The following is a 15,287-nucleotide window of genomic DNA, read 5'->3' as shown; positions in this document are numbered from 1 at the left end:
TCCCCTCCTTGTCCCAGCCCTCCAAGGCCCACTCCTCGGTGAGGTCCACTTTGTTCCCCACAATGGCGAAGAGGCAGTCTTTGCTGGCTGTGTCCGTCAGGCCCAGGAACCTGTCCTCCAGCTCCCGCAGGCTCTGCAGGTGATTCACATCATACACAAGGATGACGGCGGCTGCCCCCCGGCAGTACATGGAGCCCAGGCCATGGAACTGCTCCCGCCCTGGCCGGAGAAGAGGGAAAGAAAGATCAGGTTATCTCTGAGATCAGGACACACCCACCAGCCACACTGCACAGGTTGAGTCCCCCCAACCCTACACCCAAAGGAATCGTGACCCCAGGTGTGGCTGAAACTGGAAAGGACCCAGACACCAATGTCCAACAAAAATAGATGACTGAACATGGCCCCACAGCGAGTTGGAAGCCAACCCACCCTCTAGCTCCAAAGCCCTCAGGGAAGAGGCACCAAATCCCCAGGACAGGGCTCAAAAAGAAGCTGGACACCTGGGATGGTCACCAGACTCCACACAACTGCAACTCGGTGGTGTGGCTCATTGTTTAAGACAGTTGTCTCTCCACCTTGTGGGAGGGCTGGAGCACATCACGTCTGTTTACTGCCCGTGTACCCTGCACATGGCACAGGGTGGGTGGACAGTAAGTACAGAGAGTGAGTGAAGCCACAAACTATCCCCTCCATTTGTTTTAAGAAATGAAACAAAACAGTTTTCCTCTTACGTGAGGTTTTTGGTTGGCTTTGTAACAATCTGGTCTGATGCGCAAGGTGGAAGGAGCCTCATTCTGTTGGAAGCTTAACTTCACCCTGTGCCCCGGATCCCAACTCCCCACCTTTAACTCCCAACACAGAGGACCAGAGTGGGGGGACACTTTCACGGGCTAATCCCTAGAGAATAGCAATTTCAACACATTTGAATATTTTTGCCCTCCCCTCCCACATTAAGTCACTGGAAAATGGTACCTAAAAGGCCCGATTAGAGCTACATGGAAGTCCGGGTGGGCCTCCGTGGATTGGGGGTAGGTTTCAGAGGCCAAGTTGAAAACCGCATCCATGTCCCTTGGTTTCCATGCTTGGTGCCCCTGGTTCCCGGCTAGTCTTTCACTCTGAGTGAGCAGCGGGCAGTGGGGAGACCATTCACTCCAGGAAGGGCAACCCATACCTGCAAAAGGGGACCTCTTCCGAGCAGGTTTTTTATCATTTTGGCTGCGTCACGGGGATGCACTCTCAGGAGGCCTTGTGAGAGGCACCATCCCTCACTGTGACATCCACCTGCCGCTTCTCGACAGCGTATCCCCATACGTGCCACAGCATGCACGCCAAGATGATCAAAAAACATGCCCAGTACCACAGGACACCACCAGTAAGCTGTCAGTGGTGCGGGCCGTTCCTGTTGGGGGTAAAGAGCTCTACAATCGGTGCTGGAGACAGATTTGGTTTAATCTCCAGTGGGCAAACCCCACGTGAGATCTTCCAACAACACAGCACCTGCTCCACACAGCACACACCCGAGGATGCGTCTTAGAAGAGGAGGAAAGCGTCCTGGAGTTCCGATCTGTGCCACCTGGCAGACAGACCCGGCCCCACAGGAAGCCTCACCCAGAAGCTCCCTGCAAGCAGCGCCCTCAGAGCGTCGCCTGAGGCCAGGCACCCCTCAGTGGCCATGCTTGGGGTGGCTCTTTCCCTCCTCCCCAGGGCGGTGCTCTCAGATCAGGTGACCCTGAACAAGGGCCAGGGAGGCTGCGTGTCAGCGCCTTGGGACACACGGCATCGTCCACGCCTCTTTCAGATCACTGCTACTCACTGCCAGGGAAAACAGCCCAGTTCTGCTTCTGTAAAAGAAAGCTTAACAGTCTGAACTTTACTGAGCAACTTCCCAATTTTTAAACGTTCAAAATTAATTCAAAATATTATAAAGATCATGTTTAGAAAAACCAAAATGCAAGTGTGGCTCATCACTTGCAGCTTGTCAGCTCCAAATGTCCCCCATGTCTCTTGAGGGCCAACTTCCAGTGACAGCGTTGGCCCAAAGAGGGGCTTCTTAGCCACTGGGATCATGAACCAAATTCAGGGGTCCATGACATTGAATGGGGGAGAAAGTGTAATATTTATCTTCATCCTCTCACTGAAACTTAGCATTTCCTTCAATTATAAATATTGGCTACAAACTGCAGAAACGGGTGCTCATGACCGAAAGAAACAGCAGCTCTTTCAGTCCACGCCACATGGGCTGCGGACACCTGCACGTGTTTATGCTCCTCACGACTTCAAAATCACAACAGCTACTAGACCTGACACTGGATCTTATGACTTAATGCATAAGTAATGTGCAAGTAATGAAACAATTCTCAGTCATGGTTTTAAATATTTGATGGCCATATTACATTATACCTGGTTACCTTTGGATGTTATTGCATGCATTTAAATACAGTGTTCCCAGAGGGGGTTGTAGGCTTGTACCACATGGGTGCCAAGGGGTCCTTATCACAGAAGACGTCAGGAGCCCTTGGTCTATGGGTCTCTGGAGCACAGACTGAGGGCAGGACACCTGCACACACACATCTATATAAAACAGTGTCCTTTGCCAATAAACCACTGCTTTCAGCCAAATGGCCAAGAAGCAAAACCGAATTCCACCCCTGCCACCAATCCCTGCTAGATTTTGAGCAGTCTGGTCACCCTGTGGCCAGCCCTGGAGAGGAGCCTGCTGAGACAGGCCCTCATCCTGGGAGAACGACAACGCATGCACCTGCTGACAGCGGTGGTCTCCCCAGCCCAGAGCCTGGGCTCCAGCTTCTTCCCAGAAAAGCCTCACGTGTTTCCCGAAGTGGCCTGAGTGGGGGAGGTGAGTGAGCCCGGGCCAGGGTTGCCAGGGGTCGGGGTGGGTACCCTGCTGCAAGTCTGAAGGTTGAAGTGCCGTAACTATCAGGGTCACTTCTCTCTTCTGGGAAGAGCCAGCCTGGGAATTTTTTTAGTCTGAGCTCCAGAGCCACCCTCCTAGCACACGGTTTGTGCCCTGGAATTCAGCACCCGTAGAACAGCATTCCTCCCTAAAGACACCTACTGCAGATCAGTTTTAAGACTGATAATTGAATCATAAATTTCAAGTCAAGTTACACTGGACACCAATGGGCAGACACTAAACAATGCTCCCCTGGATTAGTGGCCATTCTCCCACTGTGAGAGATGATGACCCAGAGCCTTTAAGAGCCAATATAAAAACTGGCAATAGCAGGCACTAGTTTTAAAAAACAAAACAAAACAAAACAAAAGCTTCTTGATCATTGCCGTGTTGCTAAGACTCTTCCTTTGGCCACGCTAATCTTACAGATAGCAATTCAGGCCTCATGAGGTTTTTCAGCAGCTAAAAATATGATCAGCTCCTACCCACCAGATTTCACGAGAGAGCGACGAAGGGAACACAGAGTCAGGGACATTCCAGTTACCCTGGGAGGATTTTTTTCAAGTCTCTGTTACATAGTTCACTCAGGACAAACGGGAAACTGTGTTAGTGCCTGTGCCTAAAACAGTTTTCTGTTCCAGATAAAAATGTCTGATTTGCCTTAAAAAAAAAAATAAAATGGAAATAATAACACAAAAAACACATAGTAACTAAAGGAAGCAGGAACTGAAGAATCCCAAATGTCAGCCAGGAAAGAGAGTCAATAAGAGTTGGTGCTCAAACCATGTCATTCGTTACCTACCCATTAACCAATGCAAGCAAATTAAACGTTACCCCAGGCAAAGAATCTACAAGTAAGCAGTTTTCGTACTTGAAATTCTTAAACACTGGTTTAGATTTGATCTATAGCTTTTCGGACTGCTAATAGAATATTCAGGATGCAATAAAGGGGAGCACTGTCCACAAGATGGGCGAGCCCCGCAGGAAACAGTTCTGAATTTCATCCTAATTGAATTTCAGGGGGAGCGCTGGAATTTCAGGCATCAAACACAGGGAAGATGAAGTGGTAGGTCACTAAGACTTGAGCTCTTACACTTGGCTTTGACAAATTCACAGCGCGTTTGAATCCAAGGCTCCTAATAAGTTTCTGGTAGTTTGTGAACGTGCGCTGAGCTAGGAAGTCAGGAGCCTGCTGCGAACCTGCTGCAAATACCAGCCCCTCTAACTCCCGAAGCACCGATCTCCTTGTCTGCAGGGATGGGCTTGAACTGGGTACTTTGCTGGTCCCTCCCCAGCAACCGGATCAGGCATTTCTATCTCTCTTGCCTTCTTTCCCAAACCTGGGTCCCCAATTCCAAAGCTGAAGCTCTAGGAATTCCAGTAGTTTCCTGCACTGAGGCTTCACTGGAGACCTAAACAGCCGCACAGTCCTATTCTGGGGACGCCAGAGCACCAGGCTGACCCAGAACCAGGGCAAAAGAGAAAAATCACAATGGCTCGTCTATGAAGCAAATCCAGAAGCCATGTATTGAGCTTCATGTCACCTACACAACTCTGACGTGGACGTCAACTATCCCTGGTGGTTAAGGAAAACCTGAGCTGTAACAATGCCTCCAATGTGATCAGGAGCACTATGGGACAAACTGCTGATCCACAGCAAAACTGACCAGGACATCTGCTGGTGAGTCCACAGCAGTAGAGGCAGGCCAGCTGGCCCCCACAGACAGCCCCTAGGGAGGCAGGGCCCGGCTTTGCCAGAGCCCAGACTAAAAAACACAGTGCTTTCCACTCCCAGGGAGCCAATTCCATCCACTATGTGTGGTAAGTTCCGCCTAGGCAAGAGGGGCTGGAAGCCAGAATGTCAACTGGGTAATTCATAACAGGGAGGGAATGGGCTATTAATCTCCATAATCCCTTCCCGTTATCAGGTCCAGGAAACACTGGATCGGTGATAGGAAGAAACTTTGCTCAGCATAGTGGTGAGTCCCCAGATTTCATTAAGCTCATGCCATCTTTCCAGCAACTGCATGGAGTGGGCCCTCCCCTTCCCACATTTTGCAGAGGGAGAAACTGAGGCCCAGAATGGAGCAGGAGCAGGCCACAGACACCCAGGAGGGGTGGAGCCCAGACGACGCTGGTTCCAGGTAGCACAGGGAGTCTGGTGTAACCACCCAGAAACAGGGGAAGGAGGCCCACGCAGGAGCGGTGGCTCGTTCTGGCAGGAGAAAAGCCCGTCTCCACCCTGCATTCTCCGCAGGACACAGGCATGAGCGGGCAGCGCCCGCCTTCCCGAGAGCTCCAAAATGTACACAAAGAACCACCCCGGAGGGGCCGCACCGCTGCTTTGGGCGGGATTGGCAGAAGTTCCCCTAAAGAGCCCAACTTTAGAGATGGACTGTGTTCAAATCCCATGTGACCTTGGGCAAGCCAGCCACTCAGTGCCTCAGTGTCCCCCTTGCTAACATGTGGATAGCACCTGCCAAGGTGTGGTTGAGAAAACTGAATTAACTCATACAGGCGAACTACTCAGAACTGCGCCTGTCATGTTAAGCCCACATGTTAAGTGTTTGTTAAATAAATGGTGAGTTAGGTTCCTCCCAAACCCGAGAATAAACTCTACCAGCCCAGAACTGCCCATGCCTGGGTCTCTTTGTCGGTACATTTGCTGTCCCCCAGGGCCTGTTGGTCACATGTGCAGTTGACCCATCTCCTACAGCTTTCTTATTCTCAGAGGATGACGGTCTCCCCAGATCCTGGAGGCACCTCGCCTGTTAATGCTCGGTGCTGAATCAGCGCAGCTGGAGATGGCCCGAGGGCAGGCCCGAGGAACACAGAGGTCAGCGGCCCTCAACGATCCCAATCAACTGCTGGCTAATTAACAACTGCCCAACCGCACTGTTTTATCCTCCGGCCTTCCTAAAGGCAAACGACAACCAGCCTTTTACCCCAAGTGTCTATCACTTTTATTTAAATGGCCTAAAATAACTGAATGGGTTGTATAGCTGTCAGAAGTCACATACAACCCTGGCTGCACATTTTAAAGATGGGGGTGGGGAGACTGTTAAAAAAACACTGACACTCAATCCCTGACCCCGACCACAGGAATCAGGATCTAGAGGGGCCTGGGTATCAGTATTATTTTTAAAAAGTTCCCCAGGTGAATATAATGTGCAGCCAGAACCAACAATCAACCACTTACCTGTGGAAGAGGGATGTGCAAAGGCACACCTGAAACATGGGAATCAGAATGTCTGTTATCTCAGTCCAGTTGAAAACCGAGGCCTCCCAGGAAATGTTTAAGTGCGGACACCTTACAAGATCAGGACAGCGCAGCGCGGTCAGGACAGCGCTCTCAAGGGAGCTCACAAAGATAATGAGGCGATAATGTGAAGAAAGATGAAACAGATTCACAGAACCAGACATGGGAACAAAATAAAAACTTCTGAAACAAAACCATCTGCAGAGCCCGGAGCAGCTCGGCCCACAGTGAGCGCTGACATACTCCCCTGCAGAGAGATTTTTCAAAAACAGAATTAAGTCCTTTTCCCAACATTTTCAGGTTCCATCCACAAATACCCCCCACAAGGTTATTTTAGCTCTATTTTGTAAAGTTTGATGGGCTTTAACTGGCGTTTCCAGTCACGGGACCACCCCCGCAGGCAAGATCTAGAACATTCCATCTGCATTTGTATCTTTAACTGATAGTGAACTGGTCAGACACTGGTGCGTGGTTGCCACCATCCCCCCAGGAATGTTTGTAATGAATAGCTGCATAAATCTTCTGAAGTGCAATAAGAAAAATGCCAAGTCTCTCCCAGGTTCGTGGAAGGACGTGGGCAGCCTGGGATCAGGGCCGGGCACAGCTGTCCCAACCAGAGCGTGGACAGTGAAGGCCCAACAGGGCGGGCCCTCCGTGCGCTGGCAGGCCTTGGTCTGAGGACCTCCCTGCACTGGAGCTGCGGTGAGGTAATGGGCTGCTCGGCCACACCACGATGCCTGTGTAGATGCTGACTTGGCCAGGCCGTGGTGCCCAGCTGTTTGGTCCAACACTAGTCTGGATGTCACTATGAAGGAATTCTGTAGATGGGATTAACATTTGAATCACGGACTTTGAGCAAACAGATGATCCTCCAGGTGTGAGCGGGCCTCACTTCAGAGCAAAGACTGAGGTTTCCCAGAGAAGAAGGAATTCTGCCCCAACAGGAACACGGAAAGCCTGCCCGAGGTCACGCACATGTCCTGTGGGTTCTGCGTCTCTGGAGAAGCCTGACCAACACTCTCGGAGCTCCTCATTTGCTTCTCTGGGGAATGTCCTCCAGGAACGAGGCTGGGGTTAAAGGTGTGGCCGTCCAGGGGGGTATCTCGGCAGCCACCTTCCTCCTGCTCCACCATCTCCAGATTGTCCCCGAGGCCTGACTCCCTCCACATGGAGAGGTGCCACCGTGGTGAGAACCAGGTAAGCATGGCAGAGAGAGCAGCCAGACCAGGCCCAGTGTCCCTCCCCAGGGCCCACCAGCCTCCTCCTGCTGGCCGTGGTCAGTGCCTCGTGGGGTCACACCCGGCACCCTGTGTCCAGAGCTCGGCACCACAGGCAAACCGGTCATGTGTCCAGGGGGAAGGGCAGAAGCAGCATGCAGGGGTTTTTCAGAAAACTGGAAGTATCGCTCTGACGCCCACTGGTCACTTCTTCATTGAGGAACCCTTTTCTGCCCCTCACTGGCCTTCCCAGTTCTCTTTCCAAACGCAGACCCAATGATGAAATCACTAGCTGCACACTCCCTGGGCTCCCCCAGCAGGCTTCACAAAGTGTGGGAACTCCACAAAGTGCCCACAGCTCCCCCCACCCCGAGGCCCATGTCAGCATCACTGGCCTGGCATTTGAAGGCCCCACCATCCAGCCCACTCCCATTCAGCCTCCCACTGCCCCCCAGTGCAGCCCCCTCCAGCCACGTCTCTATGTGGCCATTCTCACCAAAATGCTGCGCACCCCTGGTCCCCCCAACCTCCGTGACCCAGCCCACACCACAGCTTCAACCCGACATAATCAATACTTGTTCATTCACACCCGCACACAGCCACCCAGTCCTTCATACACAAACAGGACACAGCACGGGCCTGGAGGTTGGATGGACTTGGGTATTCTGGCTCTATCACATGTTAGTTTCCTAAACTATTAAAGAGGTTTTATACCTGACAGTTGTCAGAGTCAGAACGAAGTCACTCGTGTTAAGACCCTGACACACAGAGTCGGGGAAGGCCACAAGGGGGGGTTCTCACGCATGCACGCCTGATAACAAGAACTATCGCAGAGGACCATGCAAAGCCACAGCCTTGCACAGAGACCTTTGCAACTTCCACACGAAAGTACTTCTGCAGGACGTCTGCCTAGCAACTGCCTGTCCAGCCTCGGACTGGCGCCACCCTTGCTAGTGATCCTTGTAGCCAGGGATAATTATCCCAAAGCAATTATGGAATCCTCCATCATCTTCTCTTTAAAACTCTTTGTCTTCCTTTACCTTCCTGAACACGCACATGGTTTACTATGGCACACTGCGATGCCCTGTTCCCAAATAAACAGCATGTTCTTTCTGACAGCCTCTCTGTTATTTAGATTGACATACCCAACCCCTCAAAGCTTTTTGAAAAGCATACAATAAATACTCATTAAATGATTCCTCTTATTTTTTATTACCAACTGAACTCTGGAGCCAATAGAAATATATGAAGCACATATGCAATTTTATTTATTTATTTTTGGCAGCTGGCCAGTACGGGGATCTGGACTCTTGACCTTGGTGTTATAACACCACGCTGCAGCATGTATGCAATTTTAAATTTTCTGATAGCCACATTAAAAGTTTAAGAGGTCACATTAATTTTAACATTATATCTTAACCCAATATAGACAAAATGATATTACTTCAACATACAGTCAGTATAAAAAGTGCTGAGGTATATTGTTCTTTTCTTGTACTGACACTTGGAAATCGAGTGTACATTTCACACGAAGGGCACATCTCCAGTGTTTTAATTTTAACATTATATCTTAACCCAATATAGACAAAATGATATTACTTCAACATACAGTCAATATAAAAAGTGCTGAGGTATATTGTTCTTTTCTTGTACTGACACTTGGAAATCGAGTGTACATTTCACACGAAGGGCACATCTCCAGTGTTCACGTCACACATGGCCACGGTTCTGGACGGCGCAGGTGCAGCCCAGTTCCATGAGGCAGAGAGCCCAGCACCGCATCCACGCTTGCCATCGAGCTCAGCACGTAGTGCTCGGCAGTCACCCAAGAGCTAGTGACAGGCCTGAAGGAGATGGGAGGCCACAGAACGGCTGAATAACGCTTATGCGGGGCTAATGTATGAACAGCTCACACGCTGCATCTTCACCCATCCTCGCAGCTACCCTGGGAAAGCTTCATCGTTGCCCCATTTTGCTGACCAACAGATCGAGGCTCAGGGATACCAAGTGGGGGCTGGAGTCCAGTGATCTGGAGCCAGTTCAGCCTCCGGCTGCCTCCGAGCCCCACTGCCTGGGCCCTTCCATACAATGCCTCGTGCAGGGAACTGACTTTTTATGGGCAGCTGTAAAGCACCTCTCCCCACCCCACAGCCTGGGCTCAGGCCTTCCGGGCAGGGGGTTGGATTAGCGAGAGCGGAGTAGCCGATCACACCTTGGAGAAAGGAGGGGAGGGGACGCAGAACCCGGGAAGTCGCGTCTTTCATTTCTCTTCTTGAAGGTTAAGCAGAGGGCAGTGAAACACCACTCCATGGTGAAAAATGAAATAATAAATTTAGACCATTCTCACTGTATGGGTTGAACTGGTGTCCCTTAAAAAGATATGTTCAAGTCCTAACTTCCAGTTCCTGTGAATGGGACCTTATTTGGAAACAGGGTCTTAGCAGAGGTCACTGGTTAAGATGAGGTCATCGTGGGGCACAGTGGGCCGTTAGTCCCATTCTGCTGGCGTCCTTGTAAGGAGAGAAGACACAGGGACACACACAGAGGAAAGGAGAGGTGAACGCAGACTCCCGGGGGCATGTCACATGAGGACAGGACAGAGATCAGAGCAGCGATTCTATCCGCCGAGAACACTGGCAGCCACCAGAAGCCGGGTGGGAGGTACGGGGACAGGTTTGTCTTCAGAGCTTTCACAGAGAACGTGGCTGCTGACACCCTGACTGCAGACTTGGCAGCTGCCAAAACTGAGCGAGAATAAATTTCTGTTGTTTTGAGCCACACGGCGTGCAGAATTTCGTTATGGCAGGCCTGGGACACTGTGCACCCTCCATGGCACGGATGGCCACAGGCAGCTGCCTCCACTTGACAGGTGACAAACCCACGAAACGAACGAGAACCAAGTTTCCCCCTTCGCTCATGTCCACAAGGTGACCGGCGGCCGAGAGGGGTGTCTGCTTCCTTCCCCGGCCCACTTCCTCTCCCCTCCAAAAGCAAAAGAAAAAGCTAGATAATTATGAACCGCAATGAACCACACGAAAGCAGAATTTGAGAAGGATGGTTCAGGTACCACTGAACCCACATAACCCAGCCTCAGAGGCCCAGTGGCCTGTGCCAACCCCGAGCCAAAGTCAGTGGAACTGCTTACTTCCTGCAAACAAGGCCCAAATCACAAAACTGAGTTCACATGGACAGACACACCCGAATTGCCTCACTGATCTTAACTCAACCTGACGACATTAGTGTGATGAGTGACCTTTGCCCTCCAGTGTGATTTACACAATTAGGAATGAATCATCTGAGTCGAGTTCATCGTCTTTCTTGAGAAATACAAGAAGGAAGCGGTGGTAACCAGTGAAAAAGATACTAAAGAACTAACGCATCGGCCACCAAAGCAGCGTCGATCGGCTGCCTCGAGAGAGAGGAAGAGGTCCCAGGTCTGGGAAAGGGCAGGTGTCAGCAATGGACACACGAACCAGGGGTGACCAGCACAGAGTCTCCCAGAAGCCAGGAGCGACGTCCTCATCAGGCAGACAGAACAGTGCCACCTGCTTATTTTGGAAGTATGGGTGGTCTAGTTGTTAAAACAAGCACAGTTGATAACTCTTAAAAACAGCTCACACCTTTACAGCCCACCTTTACAGTGTCCAGGCACTGCCCTAAGCCCGTTCCATGTCCAGCGATTCAGTCCCCAGCCCTGGTGAGAAGCTCAGACAGAGACGTGCACAGACCGGGGTCACACAGGCCAAGGTCGCACGCAGCAAACGGCAGAGGCAGGACCGGAACTCCAGCAATCAGAGTCCAAGTTCCTGGCTCCTGACACGATACTACACTGTCAGCTGCAGGTCCTATTCTAAGATAGGGTAGGGAAAAAATGGGTTGGAAAAAAGAACAGCAGCATTTCAAAATCTAAGAGAAATAACAATGGCATGAGCCAACCCAAAAAGACAAGATAAGCATAAAGAGTGGAACGCAAGAGTCCTCCCAGGGACCAGCCCCACAGGGACACGCAGGAGTCCTCCCAGGGAGCCAGCTCCCACAGGGACAGCTGTCATAGCGGACACAGCTGTGAACAAACTGTGCGTTGTTCTCAGACACGCTAATGCTGGGTGTGCAAGCAGCTGGAGGCAGTGACATGCCCCTTGCCTACACAGTCTCATCGACCCCAGGCCGGGAGTAGCTCACCTCATGTGGGAAAACTCTGAGACCAGGCCCCTTCCACCGTCCCTGGCTACATAAGAGCCCCACACTAGTTACAGGTCACCATACAGAAAAAACTTCATGAAAACTCTGTGCCCAGGTATACCAAAAGACTAGCAGCCAACAGCCAACAGCTGGATATTAAAGTGCAGAAGCTGAACAGGAAAAAGCCTACCCACAGTATTAATGGTTTTTCTGCCAGACGGAAGAACTGGAACATCAAGACAAATTAATCAATTACACCAACAATGGAAGTGACTTGGTTAATTACTCTCTGGTGTTGGGTTGCAGAAAGCTGTTACCCCCAAATATGGTCTTTTGACACGCTGGAATAAAGCCACAGGCTCAAGGTGTCTCTGACCGCCCCTTCCTGTCTCTCAATCCTGTCTCTCTCCAAAGCACAGGATGACGCTGTTGCCATATCTGCCTGAAGTCCAGACCCACCAAAGACCACAACGACCTCTGGTCCTTTCCCTGAGTTCTCACTGACTTAAGTCATGTCACAGGAAGGAAGACTGAAGTCTGTCAACACACCTGGGCAGACTTGTCACGGACCACTGTCTTCAGCTTCAGTCCCATTCAGTATTTGAAGAGAATCACTTGCCCGTCGCTGTCTGCTCTGTGGCCTGACGGACTTTGTCCGGGGCCATTGTGTGTTCTCCAGGCCCATTGAGACCCCACCCTAAGAATCACTTACCCCAGCATGCCCTCCTCCCCTTTCCCTATGCAGAGGGGTGTACAAGCTCTGCACCCCAATGGGAAGTGGGGACATCACTCTCTGTGACTGCCCCATGCTTTGCCCTCTCCCAGCACATTAAATAATAAAATTTTGACTTCCAGTCAAGATGGTGAATAGGTGGTCCCCAGCGTCACTCTCCCACAAATCAATTTACAACTACAAAAAAGCAACGACAGCCAAGCTGGGGCCACTAGAGCTCGGTGGAAGAGGAGGAGAGACCTACCGAGTGCGTGAAGGCGGGAGAAGCCACAATGAGAGAAAGAAAGAATGACTCTTACCCTTTTGAGCTCCAGCCATTTCAAGTCCAGCCCTAGTGAGCCCATGGAGGGGGAGCTGGCAGAAGCCGCAGGTGAGCGCTTCCTATGAAGTTGCCTGGAGGCGGCAGGGGAGAAGAGGGCTTTGGTGGCCCCCAGGCCAGCAGGACCACTAACGGGGATCCTGTGGACCCACACAGGAGCGAGGAGCCAAAACAACTGAAAAAAAGGAGCCACTCAGAGGCTGGTGAGTCATCGCAAGGGACCACCCTGTGGGAAGCGTTTGGAGCACTGGCGGTGGGGGAGATGGGCCCACCAGGAAAACACAGATGCACAGCATAAATAGCTGATCTGTCCCCCAATCAGTGCAGGACCACTCAATGGAGACTGGTCAGGAATGCAATTGCAGGGGGCGCAGTTTGCTGAAAAGACGCAGGCCCAGGTCAGAGTTTCCACACAACCCAGGTGTATCGGATCTCACGAGTCCTATAAAGTCAACCATAAAAACCTGAGCTGCACAAAAAGCTTTCACTAGGGAATCAGCAGCAAAGCAGCAATTTAGCTCAACCACAGAGCTCAAGTGCTGGTCCTCACAGGAAGTTCCCCCATTTTAGAAGTGAGCAAAGGACAACAAATTAGTTCCAGCTCAGAGTTTAAATGGTGGGAACAGCAAATAATCCAACATAGAACTGAAAGAAAAAACAGAGTACCCGCAACCAGAGACAAAGTTTGATATTAACTAGCAAAGGTCTCACTTCACCAAACAACACCTATAAAACCTAGAAGGACTGGAAGTCCCCTGGGATAGCAAGCCAGAAAGAGGGGAGGGCCAGGGGCCTCAGCCATGCCCCCTGACACTCACAACCAGCCAAGCAATGACCAAGCCACCACTGGAAACCCCCTGGTCTCCTCTGCAGGAATGAGGGGGGTGCCATAGTCCTCAACCACACCCCCCTCACTGCAGCTGCCACGGGGCCCACCCCGAATCCTGAGGCTTGCAGCCGGGGACTGACCCCTCCTCCCGCAACCAGGCAAGGAGCACACCAAAGACACCACTTCCATGTGGGTGGCCACCACAGCCACAATAGCCACTACTGCCACAAAAGGGGCTAGATGCCACAACCACCATGCAGATGGCCCACCAGCCACTGAGTGCACTGACACAAGAGTCACCAGCGGAAACCAAAGAAGAGGATGTCTCTCTCCACAAAGCCCATTCCAGAGTGACAGAAGAAGCGTCTGCTCCACAATACAGTGGGGACCTGAACACACCTCTCAGCACTGGACACAACATCTAGGCAACAAGTCAACCCAGTAACCATTATTCTTTCAGAAGGAGAGAAGAAATCTAGGGTTATCAGAGGGTATAGAGGGGAGGGAGAGGGGGATTGGGAGAGACTGGACAAGGGGCATAATGAATAAATACAATTTGTAATAGCATACATGCTAATAATATTGATTTGATCAAATAAGTCAACACTGAACCCCAAAAATATGTGTAATCAATTGAGATTAAATAAAAATAAATAATAAAATTTGTTGTGCCTTTTCTTCTTATTGATCTAAATTTGTCAGTGATTTTTATTAATGAACTTGGACTTGAGGGGTGAAGTTTTCTTTTGGTCCCTACACTAGATAATACTCAATTACCAGTACTATTTAAGTACTGTTGTCCAAACACAAGCTGTAAAAGGAAACTTTTTCCTTTTTGAAACAGGGAACCTAAACTCAAAATTATTTCCAACCAATGGAACAGCAACATATGGAGGAGAAGATTCCAGGAAAATGGATTTTCGCATTTAAATACATACACCAATGTATTTTTACCCAAACCAACAGGGTAAGAATCTCTGTTGTTTCTTGGATAATTTGAAGGATAAACTAAAAACAAAACACATGTCACATGCCATACGAATCACTCAAACAATTAACTGCACATAAATTAACCCCATACCTGTGACACACTGATTGGGCTTCTGAAAAAATTACTACGATCATGTAATAATAACTGGAACTTAATTCTCAAATTACTTCACTCTTTTCAGACATTCACTAAAAATAATTCAATAACACAACCAAATAACTCAAAGAGGTGTTCTTTAACACTCCCATGTTAAGGAAAAGGCAAATCCAAAGAAAATACACTTACATAAAAACTCTCGCACACCAGCATATTTAATCCAATTTCCTTTACCTTCAACAGATGCTCTGTTGTCCAGTGTTAATAAGTTTTTAGAATGAGATTATCAAATTAAAATTCAGTTATTTGCTAAAGTCTCTATTTATTAAAGCAGGAAACTAGTCATTTCAGACTTTTTAAAGCAGGGTTTAACTTGTTTCAAAATCACGACTGAACTGCAAATACTGTATTAAGAAAACTCTTTTTTTTTTTGTCTTTTTTTCTGTGTCCGGCAACGGATCGCAACCCTCAGTGTTGCCCCCGGACCGGACCGGGGACCGGCAACGGGATCGCAACCCTCGGTGTTGCCCCCGCGCCTCGCTAAGCCAGTGAGCAGGAACCGGTCTGTATGTGGGATCCGAACCTTCGGCGGGAGCGCCGCCGCGCTTCCCAAGCAGCGCACTATCCAGTGCGCCACCGGGCCGGCCCTTAAGAAAACTCTTTAAAGAGGGTTTTCTTGAAATATTAAGTAATTTAGAACATGTTGCCTCTTATCTGAAGTACCTCATTAGCAAAACTCTCAATTATTTC

At 50.0% G+C, this 15,287-nt stretch overlaps 1 protein-coding gene across 1 annotated transcript in view; it reads right to left on the bottom strand.

Moving 5' to 3' along the window:
• RAB20 (RAB20, member RAS oncogene family) overlaps positions 1–15,287 on the bottom strand; it is a 37,070-nt gene that overhangs the window by 1,052 nt on the left and 20,731 nt on the right. Inside the window, exon 2 of the mRNA XM_008564536.1 lies at positions 29–219. Coding sequence (XP_008562758.1) covers positions 29–219 — 191 coding nt within the window. The remainder of the gene's footprint in view (positions 1–28; positions 220–15,287) is intronic.

This window comes from Galeopterus variegatus, unplaced genomic scaffold (genome assembly GCF_000696425.1).
Source record: "Galeopterus variegatus unplaced genomic scaffold, G_variegatus-3.0.2 Scaffold187, whole genome shotgun sequence".
NCBI lineage: Eukaryota > Metazoa > Chordata > Mammalia > Dermoptera > Cynocephalidae > Galeopterus > Galeopterus variegatus.
The sequence above is the reverse complement of the archived record's forward strand: the minus strand, read 5'-3'. Positions and strand labels throughout refer to the sequence as shown.